This window comes from Poromitra crassiceps, assembly GCF_964638095.1.
Source record: "Poromitra crassiceps genome assembly, chromosome: 4".
NCBI lineage: Eukaryota > Metazoa > Chordata > Actinopteri > Beryciformes > Melamphaidae > Poromitra > Poromitra crassiceps.
The window spans coordinates 2,541,911-2,567,115 of NC_139626.1; the positions used below are offsets into that span (position 1 = coordinate 2,541,911).

At 42.8% G+C, this 25,205-nt stretch overlaps 2 protein-coding genes across 2 annotated transcripts in view; one reads left to right on the plus strand and one right to left on the minus strand.

The window, feature by feature from the left end:
* Positions 1 to 4,053, minus strand: part of nrap (nebulin-related anchoring protein) — a gene marked incomplete at both ends in the record, with an annotated part of 51,456 nt that extends 47,403 nt beyond the window's left edge. The window contains 3 exons of the mRNA XM_083635063.1: positions 1,418 to 1,505; positions 2,898 to 2,992; positions 3,988 to 4,053. Coding sequence (XP_083491189.1) covers positions 1,418 to 1,505; positions 2,898 to 2,992; positions 3,988 to 4,053 — 249 coding nt within the window. The remainder of the gene's footprint in view (positions 1 to 1,417; positions 1,506 to 2,897; positions 2,993 to 3,987) is intronic.
* Positions 4,054 to 9,675: 5,622 nt separating this feature from the next.
* casp7 (caspase 7, apoptosis-related cysteine peptidase) lies at positions 9,676 to 25,205 on the plus strand. The gene is made up of 7 exons (XM_083635438.1): positions 9,676 to 9,803; positions 9,987 to 10,096; positions 15,511 to 15,662; positions 15,792 to 15,920; positions 18,953 to 19,128; positions 19,533 to 19,671; positions 21,953 to 25,205. The coding sequence occupies exons 2-7, from the start codon at positions 9,987 to 9,989 to the stop codon at positions 22,177 to 22,179; spliced, it is 933 nt and encodes a 310-aa protein (XP_083491564.1). The 5' UTR covers positions 9,676 to 9,803; the 3' UTR covers positions 22,180 to 25,205.

A 25,205-nucleotide genomic window follows, 5' to 3' on the forward strand; every position in this document is an offset into this window, starting at 1 on the left:
TAGTGGTATTGCAGAAGGGATAGCATGGTGCCGCATGATTTGGGAGAAGCATGATAAGAATAACCAACACTCTTTTAACTCAGGGGTTTCTTCAACTTTTCAATCCCACTTCAATTTGAAAAGTGTAGTCTCGCTCTCGGACTCAGTGAAAAACAACTTTAGCATCACCCTGGAACTAATGACAACACACTATAGCATGTGTTTATGTGGGACCTCCAGAAACAAGCCTGCTAAGCTCTGCTAAACCGGTTGTATACCACTGTATACTACCATGTAAAGAAGAAAGGAATACCATAAAAACACTACTACTGTATATGAACACAGGATATATTGTAGAATATAACATACTGATGCACTGCCTGTTTAAGAAATATTAAAATAAATTGTGTCCATTATTGGGTATAGTGTGATAGAGTTGAGGGTTCACTTAGGAGGATCTAAAGTCCACCATTAGATCAAATATCAACAAGCAACGAATAAAGCTATATAGCAGCGTTTTAGTATGCTAGCAGTAGTTGGTGGGCTTGCTAGTCTACTGCTAATATAAGCAAGCAGCATTGCACGGACTCAAATACGTACTGTATGCACAGAGACTCAGACAGACAGACAGACAGACGGACGAGAACAGGTGGGAAGGCAGAGGAGAGGAAGGGAGGTGAGGCTGTTTTTCCTGAGGTATAATTTTAGACCCCTGAAGCATAACGTGGGCTAGCAAAAGGGGGTGTTGTGGCTCTGTCATAAGCACAGAAATAACCACACTCTCCATTCCAGACCCCTGCAGTCACCATGGACACAGAAGGTCCACCACTCTCTCTCTCTCTCTCTGCCTCGTAAAGAGGGAATGGAGACCTCTTTGCAGTCTGACAGTCACGGACCAGCGTCACCAGATCTGGAGCTTTCTTGTGCATGTTTGTGCGTCTGTGGTTTATTGTGCCTGTAGTGTAGTGTCGACTTTTGAGCGATTCATTCAAAAACGATCAACCTCAAAGTAGTAGATCATCATAGTGTTGTCACATTACAACTATGATTTTGTGATCTTAAGAAAATAATTGCCCACCCGACAGTACAGGGACATTGTACACATTGGGATCTCCAATCTAGACCTATTGAAATTCTGCTATATGCCGCATATCATCAATCATTTTAACACCCATGTAACCTGATGATCTAATCACCAGAATGACTACAATGGTGTGCAATACAGTCCTATGCATACTGTACCTACTGTATCTCTCCACTGCATACCTAAACGCCATCATGACAGATCTAAGAATACAATGCCACTAATGTTGTAGACAGTGACTTTAGTCAACGTGCCGACTATAGACCTTGACTCATGTCGACGAGGCCGATGCACCTTTGTCTCGTGTTACTGCTGGCGTCTTTTCACACGCAAACATCATCATCTTGGCCTTACCTCACTGCTCGCCTTGGTTTGTTTCTTTGCATTGATGTTGATAGGGGTCTCATAGACACTTGTGAAGGTATTGTTCCTTGGATTGTGTCTAAAGATATAAGGTGTACAAATAAGTCACGTTTGGGGGTCAATCACCATTCTTAACGAGTTCACTAAAAAGATACATTTAGGTAAGAAATGCTGAGGAAAACGGGATTCTCTTTGGACATTCCAGTAACCTTTTTTCAAACAGTGGAAAAAGATGTCAATGGAGAGAAGAGAATCTGTATAGTCCAATTTCGGGGATTATGTTCAATTAGAACACGGCTCTCTCGAATACTCGATTCTGATTGGTCAATCAACAAGATTCACCGGTCATTATTTCTCGACAACCGACCGCTGCTCTGCCACACCTGGATTAATCAGTTGATAAGAGCATTTTGTCTGCAGACACTACTAATTAGGCCAACCAGTTGCAGCTGTGGTGTCTTGTGTGCCAATTACGAATGAAACCGCTTTGTGTTGAAAACGCTATTAAAAAATCTATTTGAATAATTATTTTTGTCAGATTATTGAATGATTTAGTTGTAGGCCGTGTTCTAAGCGGGATAATGTATACTGAGCCGGTGATTACTGGAAATAATGACCTTCAGGTGAATATTAACCCCTCCGCTGCGCGTCGGGCTCAATCATTCACCTGTCGGTCATTATTTCCACAGTAATCACCGGCTCAGTATACATTATCCCTTACTTAGAACACGGCTCTCTTGAATACTCGATTCTGATTGGTCAATCACCAAGATTCACCGGTCATTATTTCTCGACAACCGACCGCTGCTCTGCCACACCTGGATTAATCAGTTGATAAGAGCTTTTTGTCAGCAAACACTACTAATTAGGCCAACCAGTTGCAGCTGTGGTGTCTTGTGTGCCAATTACTGTACGAATGAAACCGCTTTGTCGTTGAAAACGGTATTAAAAAATCTATTTGAATAATTATTTTTGTCAGATTACTGAAATAATTTAGTTGTAGGCCGTGTTCTAAGCGGGATAATGTATAGTGAGCCGGTGATTACTGGAAATAATGACCTTCAGGTGAATGATTAAGCCCTCCGCTGCGTGTCGGGCTCAATCATTCACCTGTCGGTCATTATTTCGCCAGTAATCACCGGCTCACAATACATTATCCCTTACATAAATGACAGTGAATGATGCTGAGGCCAGGTGTATACATACCAAGCTCCATCATGACAACATGATGCTGAGGCCAGGTGTATACATACCAAGCTCCATCATGACAACATGATGCTGAGGCCAGGTCTATACATACCAAGCTCCATCATGAGAACATGATGCTGAGGCCAGGTCTATACATACCAAGCTCCATCATGAGAACATGATGCTGAGGCCAGGTCTATACATACCAAGCTCCATCATGAGAACATGATGCTGAGGCCAGGTCTATACATACCAAGCTCCATCATGACAACATAGTACTCACACAGAGCAGTAGGGTCTCTTCTTGTGGCTGACAAAGTTATTGGCGGTCAGCACCATCTTACAGATGTCACAGTGAAAACATGCTTTGTGCCAGTTCTGACAGAAACAAAAACAAAAACAAACATGGCATTGTGTCAGAGAGCCATAACACCCAATGATTTAACATGTCTAATTTAGGATATATGACTCCAATCTAATTCAACACGAGAAGAGAATCAATGGAATATTTTAAATTGGGTCAGGCAGGTTCAGATACATAACATCACATCAAGATAGATTTATAGAGTGCTTTAAGTGAATATGGCCAGAAATAATGACGACAATCACAACATTCTCATGTATCTGGATGTGTTCTTTTCTTATTTCCCCCCTAAAATTATTATTATTATTATTATTATTATTATTATTATTATTATCATTATTATTATTATTATTATTATTATTTCATTATATCTCATAGCAGAAACCTGCCATAGCTACATAGATCTGCTGTTTTTACCCTGCAGTAGTTTTACAACCATTTTTAAATGTGTGTACATCTGCATCATTGTGGCAATGCATGTTCCTAGCATTATAGCAAACAACACACTGCACCACACTGATGACACATTCAAAAACTAAACTTAAAACTAAAACTAAACTAAATGATCTATCACTTAAGTACAGTTTATTGGCTGTAGCTGTGATTTGGCTGTGTATTGAACCATGTGGTGCAGTGGAAAGCTTTGAATAGCTCAAATGTTGCCATATTTAGTGTGTGTGTGTGTGTGTGTGTGTGTGTGTGTGTGTGTGTGTGTGTGTGTGTGTGTGTGTGTGTGTGTTCCTTGTAATATTCACGCAATTTTATAACCCACCTTCAATTGCTTACCCCTTGCCAATTTTGTTCCATATTTGAAGTGTTTGATTGCGAAATATGAAATCCAGCACTTCTGTGTTTTTAAATATTGAGTAGGCCTAATGATGACTATCATGTAAACGTTTATAACGTTTTGGAATGGAATTTTGAAATGAAAATGACTTAAATATGACTTAAAGATTGTTCACTAAAGACCAATAGAAACGTTCTTCTTGTTACCATGTTTCTGTCTTACCTGGTCAATGCAGTTGATCTTCTCGGCTGGGTAGACCACAAACCCACACCTGGCGCAGGACTGCATGTTGAGGCTGTCCTTTTCCCAAAAGGCCTTCGGGAGAGGGAACAACAGAAGCAGGGATCGTTATCTGAAGCAGGGAGCGTTATCTGGAGCAGGGTGAAAAGTTGGCCCAAAACAAGCAGGGAAGGAAGCGGGCAGTCGTCAGCAGTGCAGTGGAGGAGCTGGCTGTGACTCCCAGACAGTCGTATTGGTGTGTCTCTGCTGGTGATAAACTTAGCTCTGACTGTGAAAGACGTACTGTCACTTACTAACTTGACACCATGGCCCACAATGGACCAACCCCCTTTCGTCGGCCATGAAGACTGGCTGAGTCCAGCTGTCTGTCTGCAGGAGAATATAAGAGAGAGACTGAGAGAGAGAGAGAGAGATGAGGGGTGTTGAGATATCAATGCATGTGTGTAATACTCCTGAGATGGAGAGCTAGTTCACCTTTAGACACTTTACTCAGTGTCACACTGTAAATGCAATATAGTGCAATATTTCCCCCCCCCGCAAATAGGCTACTGTTGGAAAAGTTGGAGAATATTTGGAGAATATTTGGAGAGCACTCCTAGGTGATGATACATCTATTTTTAATATCTTCATACCATACTGGCACACATTCAGAAAGATAGATAGATTTGGATTTGATTTATTTCAACCGTCAACAACATTGTCTCCCCTGTTTACTAGTCATTTATCCATAGCCTAATTAAACCCGATAAAATGATACAGCAGGGCTCTATTTGACATCCAGATCACTGAAACTTGATCTTGATTCTACAACACTGGCACATCCGGGTACTTCGCAAAACGTCAAGGGGGGACACTGTAAAACACTCGCAGTTGACTTCAATGTAAAATAGCAGTAAGCTACAACAAAAATCTATAGAAAATAACAGAATTAATTTCGTTTATAAATGACTGAAAGGCGGGGCTACCTGGGCATCAGGCGTGATTTCTATTCGCACATAGGTTACGCAATAACCACGCCCTGTGCCCGCCTACGCAGCGGTCAAGCACCGGGATTGGCCAGGAGCAAGTCTTTTGTCCCACACCACAAACACTGGAGGGCACGCAGCCCAGCAATTTCATGAACCAACTGAATAGCTCTTGAGAACGGACAGCGATTTCGAGAGCGGACATCGAGAGCGGACATTGAAATAAATTATGGTCACCTACCTTCCTTAGCATAGTAATAATAATAAGCATAATAATTGTAATCTACACAATGTACACAATCTACAAAAACATGCAATCATATTTTGTGTTCACAGCTCATATCATAATATAATGTATTAATGATGTTTGTCTCTGCATAGGAGGGGCTGCATCCTTCAATGGGGGATTCATGTCCCTGCTTCTGACAGGGGAAGGCACCAGGAATGCTGCCTACATACTGTAACTGGACCCATTTGCAGGGGCTTAGCCTACTGTATGTGTTTGGTTTAGTTCAGTTTTGTCTTGTCAAGTTTTGAATAGTGATCTGTTTATTAAGGACAATAAAACCTTTTCGAGTCGTTTGTTGGGGAAAGCAAAACTGCCAAAACTGCCTAGAGATCCATTGTGGGGAGTGAGAGAGAGGACAAGGCAGGAGAGAGAGAGGACAGGGAAAGAGGACAAGGCAGGAGAGAGGACTTCAAGGCAGGAGAGAGGACAAGGCAGGAGAGAGGACTTCAAGGCAGGAGAGAGGACAAGGCAGGAGAGAGAAGAGAGAGGACAAAGCAGGAGAGAGGACTTCAAGGCAGGAGAGAGGACAAGGCAGGAGAGAGAAGAGAGAGGACAAGGCAGGAGAGAGAGGACAGGGAGAGAGGACAAGGCAGGAGAGAGGACTTCAAGGCAGGAGAGAGGACAAGGCAGGAGAGAGAACTTCAAGGCAGGAGAGAGGACAAGGCGAGAGAGGACTTCAAGGAGAGAGAGAGGACTTCAAGGAGAGAGAGAGGACAAGGCAGGAGAGAGGACAAGGCAGGAGAGAGGACAAGGCGAGAGAGGACTTCAAGGAGAGAGAGAGGACTTCAAGGAGAGAGAGAGGACTTCAAGGAGAGAGAGAGGACAAGGCAGGAGAGAGGACAAGGCAGGAGAGAGGACAAGGCAGGAGAGAGGACAGGGAGAGAGAGGACAAGGCAGGAGAGAGGACTTCAAGGCAGGAGAGAGGAGAGAGAGGACAAGGCAGGAGAGAGGGCAGGAGAGAGGACAGGAGAGAGAGGACAGGGAGAGAGAGGACAGGAGAGAGAGGACAAGGCAGGAGAGAGGACTTCAAGGCAGGAGAGAGGACTTCAAGGCAGGAGAGAGGACAAGGCAGGAGAGAGAACTTCAAGGCAGGAGAGGACTTCAAGGAGAGAGAGAGGACTTCAAGGGAGGAGAGAGGGGACAGGGAGAGAGCGAGAGAGAGGAGAGGACAACCCCACCATCACCCCCCCGGCCTCCCCTCCTCCAACCTGCCCACCCCCACTGTCTGACCTCTCCCTCTCCTCAGCCCTCTCTAACTCCCTCCTGCCAACAAAATGCCCTCCTCTGCCATCTATGTATGTATCTCCCGGCCTCCTTCCTCTCACCCTGTTTGCACTCAACCACTCTACTACCATCTCTGCAGGGACTGACCCGCAGAGGAGAGAGGGGAGCGGGCACAGTCCCTGCAGAGATGGTGAGAGTGGTTGAGTGAGAACACAGTGAAGGAAGGAGGCCAGGAGATGGCAGAGGAGGGGGGGGTGGGAGCAGGGTGAAGGAGGGAGGCCAGGAGATGGCAGAGGAAGACTTCAAATCCCCTGCAGGAATCGAACCTGCACTTCTCCGCATACAATGCGGTTGTTAACTCATTCACCGCCAATGACGTCTTTGACGTGTTATCAGAAATAGCCCTCCCCGCCAATGACGTGTTTGACGTGTTTTTGTTTTTATTGGTGCAGCGCCTGCAGCAAACACTTGCCCAGCCTGTGACACAGACACAGGTCCCTGCCTTCAAAGGGTAGCCGACAGCACGCGATCAAACACATACCGCAGCTGTTGTTTTGAAATTGAGCAAGAGGAAAAGCAGCAAAACGGGTAACGCTTCCTTGTGCAGACAGGAGAAACGCCATTGAAACGCCCTCGGCGCGCTGCACGAGCTGGAGTCGCCTTCCTCTGTGCCAGCCAGGAGAAAACGGGAGAAAGTAATCAAGAGATGTGTTTGATCATCGGAGGAATGAGGAAATGATCGATCAGTTTGCGAGGGCGGTGAGGACGTGTTGAATAGCCGACGGGAAAACGGGAACGATCATAGATATGACAGGGAGACATGGACGAGGACGGGTGTACCAGAACAAATCAAAATAAACACAGGAACAGCTAGGCAGCAGCGGGCAGAAGGCAGTCACAGCAGCCCGCTGTCCTTCTCAAGAGCTCTTCAGTTGGTTCATGAAATCGCTGGGCTGCGTGCCCTCCAGTGTTGCTCCTGGCCAATCCCAGCGCCACAGGGCGTGGTTATTGCTTATCCTATGTGGGGTTAGAAATCTAAAAGGATCGTGTGTGTGTGTGTGTGTGTGTGTGTGTGTGTGTCTGTCTGTCTGTCTGTCTGTCTGTCTGTCTGTCTGTCTGTCGGTGTGTCTGTCTGTCTGTCTGTCTGTCTGTCTGCACACTCACACCGAGTAAACTGTATTGTTGAATGTAAAAAAAAAAAGCACTTCATGTGTATATATATATATATATATATATATATTTTTGTCATTTGTGTCCTAACGAATAATATTTACATGTCTGATGTCAATACAGTTCAAAATAAAAGAATTGAGAGTGAGTTATGCCTGAGATTGTGCCCTTTTACAAAAATTGCCTTTTCTCCTGTTTATTTTCTCTGGGAGACCTTCTGGGGGAAAACAGGGTGTATATAAATGGCTATAAGTTGAGTACAGAACATGCTAAAAGCTCACTTTTTTTTTCCTGGTGAACCCAGAGACGTACATCTTCATTTTGAGGTATTGCAAATCACTCTGGTGCTAATAGATAATTTACTGTGGGTCTTGAAAGATGACCAACAATTATGAAAATCTTTGGCCTGTGCTAAATATTGGCAGTCCTAAACTGGCGGTGAATGAGTTAAGGTGACCGCCTTAACCCCTAGACCATCAGCCTAGGTAACTTACAATGGATCTCTAGGCAGTTTTGTTATGGCTTTCCCAATGAAAGACTTGAAAAGGTTTTAGTGTCCGTACCGGGATTCAAACCACAAACCTTTGGGTTGGAAGGCATGGTCTTTCACCACTGGACTACAGCCCAGCTCAAACACACAGAACATGCAGCAAGTAACATAGATGTGCTTAAGATTAGGGTTTTCTTAACCACGACCATACCCTAACCCAAATGATATGGTGGTTGGGGGGGGATATATATTTTTTTAAATATTTTGTTTTCAATTATTAATATTATTATTTTCACAATTACTAATCATTAACCACTCTATTCAGGAATTGACCGACTAATCAGCAACTATCTAATGATTAACTAATATATTCACAAACTGACATGTATTAATCATTAAAGAAACAGTTAACTACTCTGAGTCTGCACTGAGTGCTCATAAGTGTCAAAATAGAAAACCAGATTCAAACATAGGCAGAATGGTTCCAGGTCCATGTTTATCACCAGGCCGTTATTGAAAATAAGAATTTGTTCTTAATTAACTTGCCTGTTTAAATAAAGGTTGATGATGATACCAGAATGTTAGCACAACAATACAAAACTCACAGCAACAAGTAGACCAGTGGTTTATTGATAGTATTCTGTGACATCACCACACAGACATCTTGGTCTGATTGTAACAGGTGATTACAATCTAATTACACACACAGCCAATGTGTGTAGTGTAAAGTGCCATATTGGTCAGAAATGCATGTGACATCATGGGAATACTATGAATAGACAAGTCCAAGTGAATCACTTGTTTAGCTTTATACGAGGCGGACGAGTCTGTTGTGGCCTTCACCTTGTCAGTCTCACCGTGAGCATGGGCGCCTGGCCAATCCCGGCGCTTGACTGCTGCGTAGGCGGGCACAGGGCGTGGTTGTTGCGTAACCTATGTGCAAATAGAAATCACGCGGGCATCAGGCATGGATGTATGACGTGAGGTATGACGCGGATGCGCACTTCAGATAACCTCGCGTCACCAGGCTCTTCTCGGCGAGAAAGAGCCTGGCCTCCGTTCACAATTGATTTTGTCACCCTGCCTGGTTCCGGCCTAGAGCCCGCCCTAGACCGGAAGTAACAGCGGATATAGCTCGTCAACTTTTACGTTAACTTGACAATTAGACACAACGTATCAGAACGGCAAACAACAAAACAACAGATGGACGTACCGAACGAAGTTTTTGAAGACGTTCTTGTAGAAACATTGCGGATTCACAATCTCACATCTTTTAAGCCAATACAGAAGCTTTGCATCAGACAATTAATCGAGGAAAGAGACGTCAAGCTAACGGCAACAAAGACGTTTTTTGGCGCACTTCCTTCCGGTGTTCATTCTGGTTCTGGTGGTTTACGCCCCCATGACAAACAGCGGGGTGAAAGGTGCACAGACTACACTTCAGAGGACTTCAATGAGCGCACTTTCAGTTCCTCTTGGTAGTTTTCAAGGAACAGAAACTTTATGGACAGCTTTATGGAAGCTGAAAGAATCACCAGAAAACACCTGTGTCATAAGCTTTAGATAACGTTAACGTACCAGACGACGTACTAACAAACTGAAAACGTCACTGTTGTGATTCATCGCTAACCGTGAACAGCTACGTAAAGGCTAACGTGTCGTAAGTACCCGGTAGTACATCATAATCAGGCGTAGGCCTATCATGTGTTAACGTTAAGCGCATAGCTTGGAGCTCCTGAACATTGTTGTAGTGTTAAAACTAATGTTTGCCATTACATCCTACTGTAGGTGTATTTTAAAGAGATGTCAGCAAGCTAGTAATATGTGTGTGCTGACCTTCTAGATGGATGAAGAACCTGCGGAGGCCACTGTGCCTGGAGAAGTTGAGGAGACCCTGGAGGAAGACACCACAGATGCCAAACCTGACCGCAGAGGGAGATTTCTACTGTTTGGGTGAGTTCCCACTTCCACGTGGTAAAGTGGGGCGTGGAGCCCCCTGGGGTCCCTGAGAGAGACTGCAGTGGGACCACTTATTATCATTATCATTAATAATGATAATGATAATGACATTATCATTATTATTATTAGTGCAATACCCGTGCCCGTTCCCTCCCTCCCTTTCTCTCCATTCACCCCCCCCCCCCCCAGTACATCTACTCAGATGAAGATTTTGCATACCCCCCATGGGTAGCCTACATCTACCCATTCCCTTTCCCCCCATTCATACATCATGTAGGGTTATTATTTGACTTCTGTTTAGAATAAGTACTTTTATTATAGTGTCAAAATAAAATAAATAAATCAACAGCTACCTACATTCGTACTAAAGCAGTGAAATGTGTTACCAAAATTTGTTTTGTCCTTCTTAAGATGAGAAAAGAAGAAAACAGCCCATAATTATGTACATTCCCTAAGATGTATATAGAAGAGACTCATATTTTGAGTTGGACATATACCAGGGTTATATGCAGGTAATTGTCCTTGGACATGAATGTGGCACGGATTCTCCTCTATCTTCAACCAATCAACGCACGGTCTCTCTACACAAATTGAACACAAATGAACCATCTATTCCAGTGATTCCCAAACTGTAGTCCGTGGACCACTGGTGATACAGGAGGCTCCATGCACCTGGTGGACTCAAGATCCCTGCTGACTGCAATCAGCCGATTGGCAAATAACAAGTACAAAAAACAAACAGCCTAATTGTTATTTTAAACATCGATATCCGCCCAGAACTTCATAATCGTGCATCCCTAGTTGTTATTTTGCATTTCTGATGCTATTGCATGGTTAAATCAGTGAATTTTATTTGATGGAAAAAAGGTATCTGCAGTGGGAAGTGGTGCTTGGGAAATTATGTTTCGTACATAGTGGTACTTGGTCTGAAAAGTTTGGGACCCTCTGATGTATTCGACCCAGCAACCCAATTTTGGATCGCCTTACTACAGTAATTAGTGTGATGATGCATGGAGCATCTTAAACTCAATTTTAGGACTGGAGTCAGTCCTCAAGTGGCTGCCCAAACTTAGACTGTCATGTGTTACTATTACTATACTGCAAAGGATTAAAGAACAAGTACGGCATTATGGAATGGATGTAACATTTGGACTCACCATGACTAGTCTCGCTTGCCAGACTCTCCCTACTAGTCTTGCTGTACTGTACTGGCTGGCACTCTGGTATAGCAGGGGGAAAGGCTCTGTTTACCTTTACTTCCAACCACTGAAAGTACCAAGCATGCAGAGGCATTTGATCTAGACAGATTCATCACGGAGGGAGCGGGAAGGAAATCCATATATGGTCGCAGCCGGTCAGTCAGAGCGGGTCGGATCCAATGGCGGAGCTTGCAGGGAGTGGAAAGGGATTTCTATCCGGCACCGGCTGAAATGGACGGCACCAATGACAGAGCTGATACCAGCAGCCTGGTTCCATGCAGCCAGACCTCTCTCCTGGCAGAATGACAGAGCAACTTATACCAGCAGCCTGGTTCCATGCAGCCAGACCTCTCTCCTGGCAGAATGACAGAGCAACTTATACCAGCAGCCTGGTTCCATGCAGCCAGTCTTCTCTCCTGGCAGGGAAGTCTGGCAAGCGAGACTACACCATGACTAGTCTCACGTAGCCAGACCCACCGTCGACGTCATCAAGCTTCCAGTGACGGAGATATCATCTATGGCTGGCACTGCGTGACTATACTATGACTGACCAAATAGTTGGCAGAAGAATGCTTTTTATTAAGACTTATTAAAAAAATAAAAAAATAAAAGAAGTCCGATTTTTGTGACATTCTGAAATGGTAAAAAAAAAAGTTGTGTTTGACAATTGAAACTTTATTTTGTAAATATGTAAACTATGCATGTGGCTGGCAGGGCCGGGGCACAATGGATGCAACGTTTCTGAGACACTCTTTATTTGTTCCATTCTGGCTCACTAGGTGGCACTGGAGGAGTATTTGTCAACTCTGTTTCTACTAGAGACACTGGCACTCAAGCACGCTGTAGTAGCCTATTTAAAACCTCCCCCAACCCCCAAACACCAGAATAAGAGATGGTTGTTGTATTAATCAACACACAATATTCTTAGAAAATCACAATAACAGGCTGATCATTAAATGGAAGGCCTAATCCTAACCTGCAGTCCTAAATGGGGCCTACAGTAAGTAGTATGTGTTTTGCCTACTGCATTGGCTGGTCAGAAACATGAGCCTCTCCTAACTTTACAATGGCTGGCGCAAAGTCAATGTTATAAGTATTAGGTCAAGGCCATGATAAACTTGGCAATGGGCCCTTTTCAGACAAACAAGACGTGGCATTATGAAAAAACAAGTATTTACATTTTCCACATTTTTCTTGTGGAAACGTCGTTCACGGCAGAGTTCTAATCTCATAGAGGTGATAATGAAAATTGTGATCTTATAGGACGAATCAGCGTGACGTCATTTGCCACCCAGAAATGGGGAACCCCGCGGCAGTTAACTAGTATGAGTTGTGCCAAACAAACGCTAATATCTCAAAAACTATACATCACATCGCTTATATTTTGACATTCTGAGTGAGAGCAGAAGTAGCTCAAGAGTTTGATGTATAATATATGCATGTCGTGTTAAAGTTGTGTGAACTGTCGCAGTTTTTTAAATGTAAACAGAGTTAACTGGCTAGAGTCAGACAGTCAAGCCTCGCGCCATTTGGGCTCCATAGGGTTCCATTGCCGTTGCCACCCAGTGACGTGGTTTGTTTACCAAAATGCTGCTTGGCTGAAATTTAGGGCTCTGATTATTTTGATTACCAAACTCAACCACAAAAAGTATTTACACTTTGTCACTAGTGTTTTCATGTATACTAATTTGATATAAGCCAATAAGGTCTAGATCTATATTTTGAACGAAGACAAGGTGGCACGGAGCTTTTTTTTTTTTTTTTTTTTTTTTGTGACGATGCCAAAGTTGCCTAATCCCACCAGTTCTATAAAGGATGTGGAAAGCTGTCTTAAATATGCCTTCTTAAGGCCCAATTATACTCCATTTTCATTCATGTTGGTATCATGTTAAGCAATACATCCACCAGTGGGCAGTAGAGAGTCAAATGTGTGAGTGTGTGTGGTTCTGCTCCGTTTCATGCGTATCCGTAAGCTTTCAGAGTAGAGGACGGACAGAAATACGCACGAAATGAACGCCGAGTACGGACAGAAGGCTCTTTAACGTAGAGTATCATTAGGCTTTAAAAGTTTCATCATTCATCTAAAACCTTGCCTCGTGCAGAAATGGTAAACTAGACTGAGGCTTCAGGTCCAACATGAGCACAAAGGAAGAAATAGAGCAGAAAGACCTTTGTCCTCTTTCTTAATTAATTTTAGAAGAAATTGCAAAAAGAAACACAGAAAACACAGTTCAGGCTTTTTCATTATTAAGATTGCCAAGAAACTTATTTACAAGCCTATCATATGACATCATTATAATTATCATCATTATAAGCCTATCCGCAGCCTAATTACACCTTTCTTGAGGCTGACTAGTGACTAGTCAACTAATTGACTAATTGACTTTTGCAAATTCCTAGTTTGAAGCATGTGTAGGTGTTAGGCGTTAGGCTAGTAGTAGTAGTGATTGAGAGTGATCCCTCCTCCTATCTCGATCTAGCTTAAAGACCGCGTGTGCGCGTGTGTGTGTGTGTGTGCGTGTGTGTGTGCGTGTGTGTGTGTGTGTGTGTGTGCGTGTGTGTGTGTGTGTGTGTGTGTGTGTGCGCGCACGCTGCTTTTACAGGTGGATTGTGCCTGTCAGCAGAGGTGCAACAAGTTGCCCTGTCTGACCTCGGTGGGGGAGTGGGGTGCAGGGGCCTGGCGTGAATAGGCCTTTAGAAAGCTCTGGCGTAGTGGCGTGGGTGCTGACTCAGGGGGCTCACAGTGCGCCGCCCCTGTCCTCAGCACACACTGGCCCAGTCCAGTCTCCATCCACGACAGAGAGCATGTCAGCATCCTAGCACACAGCCAACAAAATAAGCGGCCAGGTCTGGAGAAACTCTTCAGGGGGAGAAAAAAAAAAAAAGAACCAAGACAAGAGCAACGCATTTCAGATGCAGAGTGGCGTAGCACTTAATGACGAACCCAGGTAAGAGAGATTCTCCTCCTCCACGTGCCTCTCGTGCCCAGTCCAGCCCACAGTACCACAGAGGTGCAGCTCTTTGCCCACCCCACCTCAATTGTTGTCTGTTGGCACAATTGGGGAGGGGGGAGGGGGCTTTGAAAAGTTCTGGATCACATGTTTATTAGAATATGGCTGGGTTGGCTGTGCGCGTGAGGGTGTTTGTGTGCGTTGCTGGGTACGGGGGTCCTCATTGTTCCAGTGCTTGAGTAACCTGATGACTAGGCTCTTCTGGAACAAGCATGGGTTTTGTGAGCACCCAGTGGGCCGCTGTGGCTTAGCTATCTGGATGGATCCTTTAAAGAATGGAAATATGACAGGTGCGTGAGAATTGCCACTCGTGAAACATTTTCCTCTGTCGCTGAATATACTTTGATTTGCTTATGATTCCTCGATATCGGCGCAAACATGTTCTAGCTTCTTCTTCGACCTGACAGTGGATTACTGTGACCAAATTTGGCCATGACATTAATGTACTCCTTGGTCTCTGAGTAAGTCCTTCAGGGTGTTCTCAGTTTGCTGTTAGTTCTCGTTGTGTTGCTGTTGGAAGACTTGACATTGACATTGAGTGGTGTGTGTCTTGAGGAATTCCGGCTTTTTGAAAGTGTCTTGTACTGTAGGAATCAAGGATTTTAGAGATTTTTTAACTGCCCACTTGCGGTAAGTGAACATCAGCGGTTAGGTTCTATAACCTCTACCGTCGTAGAAGTTGAAAGTTTAGCTTAATCAAAAAGCTAAAAACTTTTTTTTCCTTCTTCAATAAGCATACGTCACTTTTTTATGGTTTTGATCGTACAAGAAATATTAAGTCTGAGATGGCAATAATGTCTTAGCGTTGTTATTCTCTCCATCAGAATTACATCTCTGTAAGCAGAAAGAAGAATATTCTTATGATTTTGTTTTAATTTACTTGTATAAATGTAGGAATGCTATTATTGCACTCTTTCAAAAGATGAGCTGGACTTGTTAAAATTCAAAAGGTTCTTCAGATGTTCATATGTACTTAAGATTGGATGTTGATTGAGTTGATTGAGCATTATTCTTTTCAGAAACTCAATAAATATTCGATTTTTACTTTAGTGATGGCTTAAAAGGAAATCATACTGCAGCTGTTTAGTGGTCAATCTTAATTGCATATGTGTAATATCTAATGGTAATCCAAATACTACTGTGGATTTTTTAAAGCTTTTTATATTCTACTTTTCTCTCTGTCTCTTGACACCATTAGTAAGAAGAATAAGGATGGCCAGACGCGGGAGCAGGACTACTCTTCTGAAAGCCATTACAGAATTGTTTCACCAACATTCCAGTATAAGATGAGCCACCAGCGAGTGGGCAAGTGCATCATCATCAACAACAAAAACTTTGATGAGAAGACAGGTGCGTTCGTTAACATACTCTGGGTTTTTACACACCTGTGCTAAGTTTCAAACACATTGTACATCTATGCCAATTCTGCATTACATATCGTCAGAAAGAGCGTGTATTCTAAGCAATTTGTCCTGGCAGGGATGAATGTACGCAACGGCACGGATCGAGATGCAGGCGAGCTGTTCAAGTGCTTCAAGAGCCTGGGCTTTGACGTCTGCATCTACAACGACCAGACGTGTGAGAAGATGGAGCGTCTTCTCAAAGAGGGTGAGTACGAGAGTTCCCTCTGTCATTCGTACTGCTATTGACACTTGACAGTAGTGTACCGATGTGATGCCCTTACCAATTCTAATAACAATCAGGGTTCCCGTGGGCGTGGAAAACTTGGAAAGTTCATTTGAAAATCGTGTTTCCAGATTGGGAAAAGTAATTGAAAATGATACATTATGCAAAGAGGTTTTTGAAATGTCAGACAGTAGAAATAGGTTCAAACCATTCAGATGATTAAACAGCGTGGCCGACTGTTGGTCTGATCTAGTGACCTTTGAAGGAATAAGGTTAACAACCCAGATAACAAATGTCCTGATTGCATTTGCGTCCCACAGTAGTTGTGGTGAGGTATCCTTGGAATGTGAACGTGAGTTTCTGAAGTGTTGCAACTGTATTCTTAACTGTTAGCTGTTGTATCATATCAATAACGTACAGATCATCAATGCAACCATTGATGGCAATGCCATATGGCTTCATTTTATCGTACCCATGCATTATGCCAGTCAGAGCACATTGGAACCTTTGCAGCGGTAATGCCTCAGACGCTGCGCCCCTGTCCTCCACACGTCAGGATCAATCAACTTGATCAACTGTCTTTCTGTAGCCTCTCTTGTGATACAACATAGCCTCTCTGTAGCCTCTCTTGTGATACAACATAGCCTCTCTGTAGCCTCTCTTGTGATACAACATAGCCTCTCTGTAGCCTATCTTGTGATACAACATAGCCTCTCTGTAGCCTCTCTTGTGATACAACATAGCCTCTCTGTAGCCTCTCTTGTGATACAACATAGCCTCTCTGTAGCCTCTCTTGTGATACAACATAGCCTCTCTGTAGCCTATCTTGTGATACAACATAGCCTCTCTGTAGCCTCTCTTGTGATACAACATAGCCTCTCTGTAGCCTATCTTGTGATACAACATAGCCTCTCTGTAGCCTCTCTTGTGATACAACATAGCCTCTCTGTAGCCTCTCTTGTGATACAACATAGCCTCTCTGTAGCCTATCTTGTGATACAACATAGCCTCTCTGTAGCCTCTCTTGTGATACAACATAGCCTCTCTGTAGCCTCTCTTGTGATACAACATAGCCTCTCTGTAGCCTCTCTTGTGATACAACATAGCCTCTCTGTAGCCTCTCTTGTGATACAACATAGCCTCTCTGTAGCCTATCTTGTGATACAACATAGCCTCTCTGTAGCCTATCTTGTGATACAACATAGCCTCTCTGTAGCCTCTCTTGTGATACAACATAGCCTCTCTGTAGCCTATCAGAGATGAATGAGTGAAATTGTACTTCAGAATTGGTTTTAGTAACAAGGAAATCCTCTCTCATTTAGTGCATAAACACAGCACTGTGTTAAAGTAGCCTAGGACTTTGAAAAGATTGTGCAGAACATTGCGGCTGTTCAGAAGGAGAAACTTGGAGGTGGCCGCGTTCTTGCAAACTGAAATAGCTGGAAATGGCTGATGTTTACACCTGCGTGCCGTGCAGCGTGCAATACAGAGAGGCATGTTGTATCACAAGATACAGTAAGACAAATGATCAAGTTGATTGATAGGTGTGGAGGACAGGCGGGGGCGGCGTCTGAGACACAGGCATTGTCACTGCAAAGGTCCCAATGCCAATGCCCTCTAGCATATGGATGGGTGGGTAGATAAACTGAAGCCATAATGCCATTGCCATCAATACAGTTGCAACACTTCAGAAACTTACGTTCAATCACATTCCAAGGATATACCACAGACTGAGTCGGAGACTGAGCTATGTTACGTATGTACACACTGTCAGACATCTTCCTGTAAGGTGGTGCTCTCCTAACTTGTTTTGGTAACACTTTACAATACTGTAACACAAAAACTGGGTAGTTACTGAGGAACGAGTCAGGAACGACCCATTAGTTCATGAATAGTTAATACATTTCAACTTTATTCTCAACCTTTCGTCTTTATTCTCGTTACAGTATTTCAACTTTATTCATGAAATTTCGACTTTAATCTCAACATTTCGATTTTATTCTTGAAATGAAAGAAGAAAAAAAGGTCCTCCTCTGATTAATTTTTTCTTCTGCATGGTGCTTAAAGGAGAATTTCGTTTTTTTTAATCTGGAGCCCTCTCCTCACATTAATTATTATCTGACGACTCACCCAGTGTTCTCCGCAGCAATTTGGAGCGTAGTAGGCGTTGTTGTGATCTAAATAGTACTCCAAGCGGGCTATTTCCACTAGTCTTTACAGGGATCTCATTTCCTCATTCGGGGTGAGTTTCACCAACTCTCGTCAAGTCAGTACACAGGCCAGCCGACTCTCGTCAAGTCCCGCAAGACTTTCCTGCCGGCAGGAAAGTCTCGCGGGCTCCAGGTTAAAAAAAAACGAAATTCTCCTTTAATTTTCCTTCCTGTAATTTTTATTTTTCGTCATGCATGGCCCTAATAAATAGGAACTTCATAATAAGCTTTGATCAACGATCAAATTTAAATTTGTATGCATTTTAGATTTTGTTTTAAATATTATTTATATTAAAGTTGATCAAATGATGCTGCGTAATGTTAATTGTTGACATAGTTGGACAGACAGTCCACATTGCACTATGAGATTAGAGACTGGAGGAGGCACACTTTGAGGCATAACCTGTCCCACATTTTGAGTATTTGCATTGATTTCAATCTGCAAACTGTTCATTTATGTTTTTGTCTTAATTAGATTTAAGATTTCTTTTTAATTATTACTTTGATTGGCTGAGCTACTGATGCTGACTGACTGGGTTTTAAATGTATTGAAAGAGTAAAGACGATGGGATTCAAGCAAGGCGGCCCAACTTCAACTCACTTCCTGTCATTTTGTCACGTGGGTTTTGCCCATGGTTTTCCACGGACACGCCCACCTAGGAGACTTTCGGCAGGTCTGAGTCAATGGTTGACCACGCCCATTTAGGAGACTTGCTGCTACCATTTGTTAGAATTGGCGGCGCCTGCGGTGACCCATCTATAGTCATATAATATCTATGGTGTGTTTGTGTGTGCCTGGGTCAGCCTCGGAGGAAGACCACAGTGACAGCTCGTGTTTCGCCTGCATCCTGCTGAGCCACGGCGAGGAGGGAATGATCTACGGCACGGACGGAGCCATGCCCATCAAGACCATGACCTCGCTGTTCAGGGGTGACATGTGCAAGAGCTTAGTGGGCAAGCCCAAACTCTTCTTCATCCAGGTACACACACCTTGTTTTCTGAAGACTGCCTTTTAGACATGAGTGCCATGTGAACACATGATCATTTTGTGATCATGTAGCAATCATATTGCAGTTGTGCTTTGATTTATAATTGTAGACGTCTAGATGGATGTAGATGGATGTCTTAAGGGGAAAACCAGGGGTATAAATCAAAGGTCTAGGCCCCCAACAGAAAAATCGAACTTATTTATTTTTGTTGAGGTTTGAAACTCTTTCAATAGCTCCACAAGGATATATAATTACTGAGTGCTACTACTACTAATGATAATAACTTCCCATTTTGTACACAAATTCAGACAGTTAATTTTTAATTACCTCACCAGCTCATTATTGAGAAAGCTACTCAGGATCTCAATGAAATGTAATTTCATTTCCTCCACCAGGCTTGTCGGGGTTCAGAGTTTGATGATGGTATACAGACAGATTCAGGTCCTCCAAACGATACCCTGGAGACGGATGCTAATCCAAGACATAAGATCCCTGTAGAGGCAGATTTCCTCTTTGCCTATTCAACTGTGCCAGGTAAACCTCAGCTTTCAATTCATTTTCAAATCCGTGTTTGGGTTGCCAAGTAAATTGCTGCTTGAATGTTTTCGGTGTTTGTAATGTCACTGAATGCAGTTTATGCAGTCAAAAGTTTGGACACTCATTTTTTTCTTTATTTTTATTTGTATATTAAGAAAAGAAAAAAGTGTTAAATCAAAACTATCTTATAGTTTGGATTCTTTAAAGTAGCCACCCTTTGTCTTGATAGAAAGGCAAAGGCTTTGGAAAGAAATTGGTACATACAATAGGCATGAATTTCACTATTTATATTTGCCTAACAAACACATTTCAAGCATTTAAGCATAATCATTTAGATCCAAAGGGCTTTAAAGATGAGCTGAACCCAAAAATGACTTTTATTTGATTTTAGATCACATCCCTGGGTATTTAGTGCACCTATTTAATCATGTATGCAAATATATATATATATATATATATATTTAGTTTCCCCACACTTTTTCCCATCAAATTTTTCAGAATTTCATTCATAACTGTAATCTACAGTATGCTGACGTCACAAAGAACTATCAAAATTCTACCCCATTTAAACCAATAATATCATGACATGACAGCTGTCAATCATTCTTCATTTTGAGGAGAAAACTCTGAGCAGGCAAGATGGCTGCCTAGTGCCTGTAACTTGGGCAGAATTTCTAGCCCATAAATGTTAATATACTTGGCCAATAAGTATGTAACATACAAAATAAAACTAACGGTAATGTCTTAATTCAATGTAGAATGCAAAGGACATGTAACTGGTTCGTTAAACTTGCACTCTCCAGTCGACACTCCAGGCACTCTTGCCTCGGCGTGTCATGGAAGCAGCCGGCTGCCCGGTCCTATGCGGATTAGGGGTGCACCGATCACGTTTTTTGCCACCGATCACCGATTGCCGATCACCTATGAGAAATATCTGCCCAACCGATCATCGACCGATCACCGATTACCGATCACCGATATATATATATATATTTATTTATTTATTTTGTAAGCAGCTATAGCAGTCTATTATAGAACAGTTTCCATTTTACATAGGCTATAGGCCTACATTTCATGCATCAAATTGAAAGTGCAGCACATTTTCTTTTTTTTCTACATCAATATTTTATACTGTGTAGGCTAAAGGAAACCGCCAACATGATTTTTTGTGTGTGAGATAATTGGAGCACAAGACTGTGTTGAACTAAATGGCTAGTAGTTCAGTCCAGTTCCCTCAGTTCAGTTTATAAAAGAACAAAAATCATTCCACTTCGGGATTTCCATGTTACCAGTTCAATGCAGTTCAGTTCACTCAACAAAAATACTAAATTTTCCGGGATTGCCCTGTTACGCAAGAAAAATAACTTCGACCCAAGGAAACTATTTTATCGATTAAGCTAAAGCGGCTAAAGCTAACCGGAGCTATTAACGTTAGGAGGATACACGCAAATATGGATCAAACACGAACTTAACAGCATGCAAATGCCTCGGTAGGCGGGAGGACTGGAGGTAACTTCTCTGCTGAGTCTGCTCATCACCAGCTGATTTGTGTGATTCAAAGACGCAAGGGGTGTGTTGACAGTCTGGTGTGGTGTGTGGAGGTGAGTACACTGACGAAAGCAAAGCGTGTGCTTTGCAACACAATGATATAAACGTTAGAGCACAATATGAAAGTTAAACGATAGACATTGTTGAAGACATGAAAATGGGCTGCCTCATGTTTCTCAGGTGCAGCATGATCGGCTATGCAATCGGCGACAATAAAGTAATATCTGCAATCAGCAGATCACATATTTGAGGTCAAAATCGGCCGATACAGATTGCGTGCCGATCGATCGGTGCACCCCTAATGCGGATCCCACTCGCGTGGGGGCAGAACACGCCATACAAGTGCCATGATTGGCCAACGTCAACTCCCGTCCCCAGAACGGTCCAATCAAATCATCCACACGCCATGTCCCGCCTCACGACCCTGTTCCAGTCAACCCATGTTTATTTTCACTCGGATACGTCATCACAGACGCTGAGATGTCACTTCAGCTCATCTTTAAGATGATGAAAAACATTCAATCAGGACTGTCCAGACTTTTGACTGGTAGTGTATATGCACTTATTTGTGTATCCACTGTGTGTGTGTGTGTGTGTGTGTGTGTGTGTGTGTGTGTGTGTGCGTGTGTGTGTGTGTGTGTGTGTGTGTGTGTGTGTGTGTGTGTGTGTGTGCGCGCGCGCGCTTGTTTCAGAGCCTAGTTTAGGGACTGACACATGACTGCTCTTCCAGGGTATTACTCGTGGAGGAACCCTGGGCGCGGCTCCTGGTTCGTCCAGGCACTCTGCAACGTCCTGAACGAGTTTGGCAAGCAGCTGGAGATCATGCAGATCCTGACACGGGTCAACTACATGGTGGCCACCAGCTTTGAGTCCTGGTCCGAAGACCCGCGCTTCAGTGAGAAGAAGCAGATTCCCTGTGTGGTCTCCATGCTGACGAAAGAACTGTATTTCAACTGACCGCCAATCTGACTACGACTCCATAGACCGACTGACCGCCAGACTGACTGATTGACTGACTGGACTGACTGTTTCAGGTACCGACTCAGCGGTCAAAACATTCAGGGATGATCCAGGCCCAGCAGAACACTGCACATTTTGGGCATATATGCCATTTTGCACGTGCAGCTGGGCCCGAAACGAGCTCTCCATGAGAAATATATATATATATTTACAGTGGCACTCCGCGTTCATGTGTTGATGGTGATACTTGCCTCTTCTTCAGGCTATTCTTCAGAATAATGACGTCACATTTGATCTGATCTTTGTCGACAGGCATTGTGAAATATCCATGTTATTCTACCAGCCCTGGAAATTTGCTGCCATTTTTTGCGGGTTTGGGGAATCATATCTGAATATGTGTCTCTCCATTTTCCAGCATGTGCAATGGATTTCGATAGGAATTGTACACAGTGGATAGGATTCTAAAGGGAAAGCCTTGGCACTTAGTCTGTTTATGGCATGGAATTGACTTCTGATTTAACTAAATAATCATTTTGTGTTTTGAGAGCAATCTCTCCAGAAACAAATCCAACAGTCCAATAACAATAGATTTGTACTTGGCCTCAGATATTATGTGCACAATATTCTGTCACTGGTACACAGTAAAATCAATTGGAAACCAGGTGACAGTTTAATGTTGTAAGAGCCTTTATGAATGAATCCTGTCCTATATTGATATGTGTTCATTTGATTTTGTAGTAATGGCTCTTTTGCTTTATGCACTAGTTAATGTAAAGCACTTTCCACCCGGGAAACTGAATAGAGAATGACGACAAACACTTTTGGATGCATTGTAAGGAATAAAGAGCAGCTGGAAAATGGATTAGATCGTTTTCAGCTGTCTGTGTCTTTTTCAACTGTCAGTGATAAAAAAGAAAGAAAAACAAGACTCATCATCATCATCTTCAACCACTTATCCGGGATGGGGTCATGGAGGTAGCAGTTCCAGCAGGCAACCCCAAACTTTCCTTTCCCCGGCCACATTAGCCAGCTGTGACCGGGCATTCCCAGGCCAGCATGGAGATATCTCTCCACCTAGCCCTCGGTCTGACCCACGGTCTCCTCCCAGCTGGCCTGGAACACCTCCCTAGGGAGGCGACCAGGTGGCATCCTTACCTAGATGCCCGAACCACCTCAACTGGCTCCTTTCTTAGCAAAGGAGCAGTGGCTCTACTCCCAGTCCCTCATGGATGACTGAGCTTCTCACCTTGTCCCTAAGGGAGATGCCAGCCACCCTCCTGAGAAAACCCATTTCAGCCGCTTGTCTCCATGATCTTGTTCTTTCTGTCATGACCCATCCTTCGTGACCACAGGTGAGGGTAGGAACGAAGATCGACCGGTAGATCGAGAGCTTTGCCAAACAAGACTCCTAAGAGCAAAAACATGTCATGTTGTTTCTGAAAGAGACTCAAAAATGTCTCAGCTCTCCTAGCAGGTTAAGTTCTAGTTGGTAGCCGCATGCTGGCATCCTCAGGTTCCGAATGTCCCATCAGTGGTGGGTACATGTAATGTTACAGAACTTCATTAATGACTAGGAAAATGTGACCATCTGCTGTTAACAAAGAGTTCCATGAGACTTTGAGTCAAAGGCATAGTAAGTAGTCCACCCCCATTAAAGCAAGAAGCATTTGAGACTTTGCCGGTTTTCTCATGATTGAATTCATGATGTTGAAGACTGCGAGGCTGGCAATGAAAACCTGCTTGTTGTTCAAGCTTGAACAAGTATAGTTAGTGTATTTGCATATGATCAAAATGATGCACTTTTCTTATTGGTCAGGGTCCAATAAATCAGTCTATGAATTTCCAATTATTAACCTTTGACATTTAGACATTCCTTTTCCCTCTCTATAACAATATTGCTACACTAATACTTACCAAATGGTTTTGCCCCAGATAGAGAACTTGGAAAGTCTGAAATGTGTCTTAACTTTGGGAAATATCATATGATGGATTAACTGGATTGTGGCTCAAAGCACAAATGCCCACATCGTTTCACTGTATATCAGTGTGGTAAATTGTCAGTCAAACATTACTACAGTAAAAGGTACCTAGCAATGTCTTTCTATTTCTTAACGCCATACAAAAAAAACTGAGCTTTGCATTGATTCCTATAACAAAAAAACATAAAAATCAATCAAAAAAAGTATCTTCTAATTTGCTTTAATTTATTCCTTTTAAGCCATTGTGCACATTGCTGAACAATGTTTAAAAAAATACTGAAAATATTCCTAGTAAATGAAAAGCATATTTAGTGAATTAATTCATTATTGTCAGTGTTATATACAATAAAATCCAAAAAAAGGTTATTTTTAAATGATAGACATTTGCTGAGGGTCATTATAACGTACACAAAGATTGTATCTGCAAATACACTTTGTTTTTGTCCCAAAGTCAGATGTTTTCTGTCTGTCAATCACAGAGGCAGCTATTACTGATGGTGACAAGTCTGACCATTCACAATCCACATGTCCAGAACGCAAAGCTTTTGCATTATTCACATGCTTGCATGTGTCAGTACCTTTGGGGACAAGTTCAGCAATAGCTTGAATTTATTTTGATATTTTCATTTTTCAGTCTTTGTATTTTTTCATCAGTCTTTTTTTATTATTATTATTATTTCTAACACTATTACACAATATTTCTGGGTGCCAGAACCGTGATCAGTACTCTGGCGTAAGGTAGACACTTTACCCACATTACACACACAATCCTGTCCCATACAGACACAACTGTTGAATCCTCTCGACACATGGATCTCTGATCAGTGATGTGGTGCCCAACCTGTGCTGAAAGGAGTGTTTTCTCCACTTTTTTGGAATGGAATTGAAGGGGGAAAATATTTGAAGGGCTTTCCAGTGTTAAATGCTATTGTCCTCAGGAATATATTTGAAAAGATTTGGACAAATGAATGGATGAATTAAATAGGAAGTATAATCTGGCCCCATTTGTTATTTGGGGCAATACATTGCTTAAATTACTTCAAA

Excerpts from the sequence above, each read along its gene's own strand:
- casp7 (XM_083635438.1), top strand. The coding sequence starts at position 9,987 with ATGGATGAAGAACCTGCGGAGGCCACTGTGCCTGGAGAAGTTGAGGAG. Across the intron at positions 10,097-15,510 it reads GGGAGATTTCTACTGTTTGG|TAAGAAGAATAAGGATGGCC; the intron begins GTGAGTTCCCAC and ends TGACACCATTAG. Across the intron at positions 19,129-19,532 it reads CCAAACTCTTCTTCATCCAG|GCTTGTCGGGGTTCAGAGTT; the intron begins GTACACACACCT and ends TTCCTCCACCAG.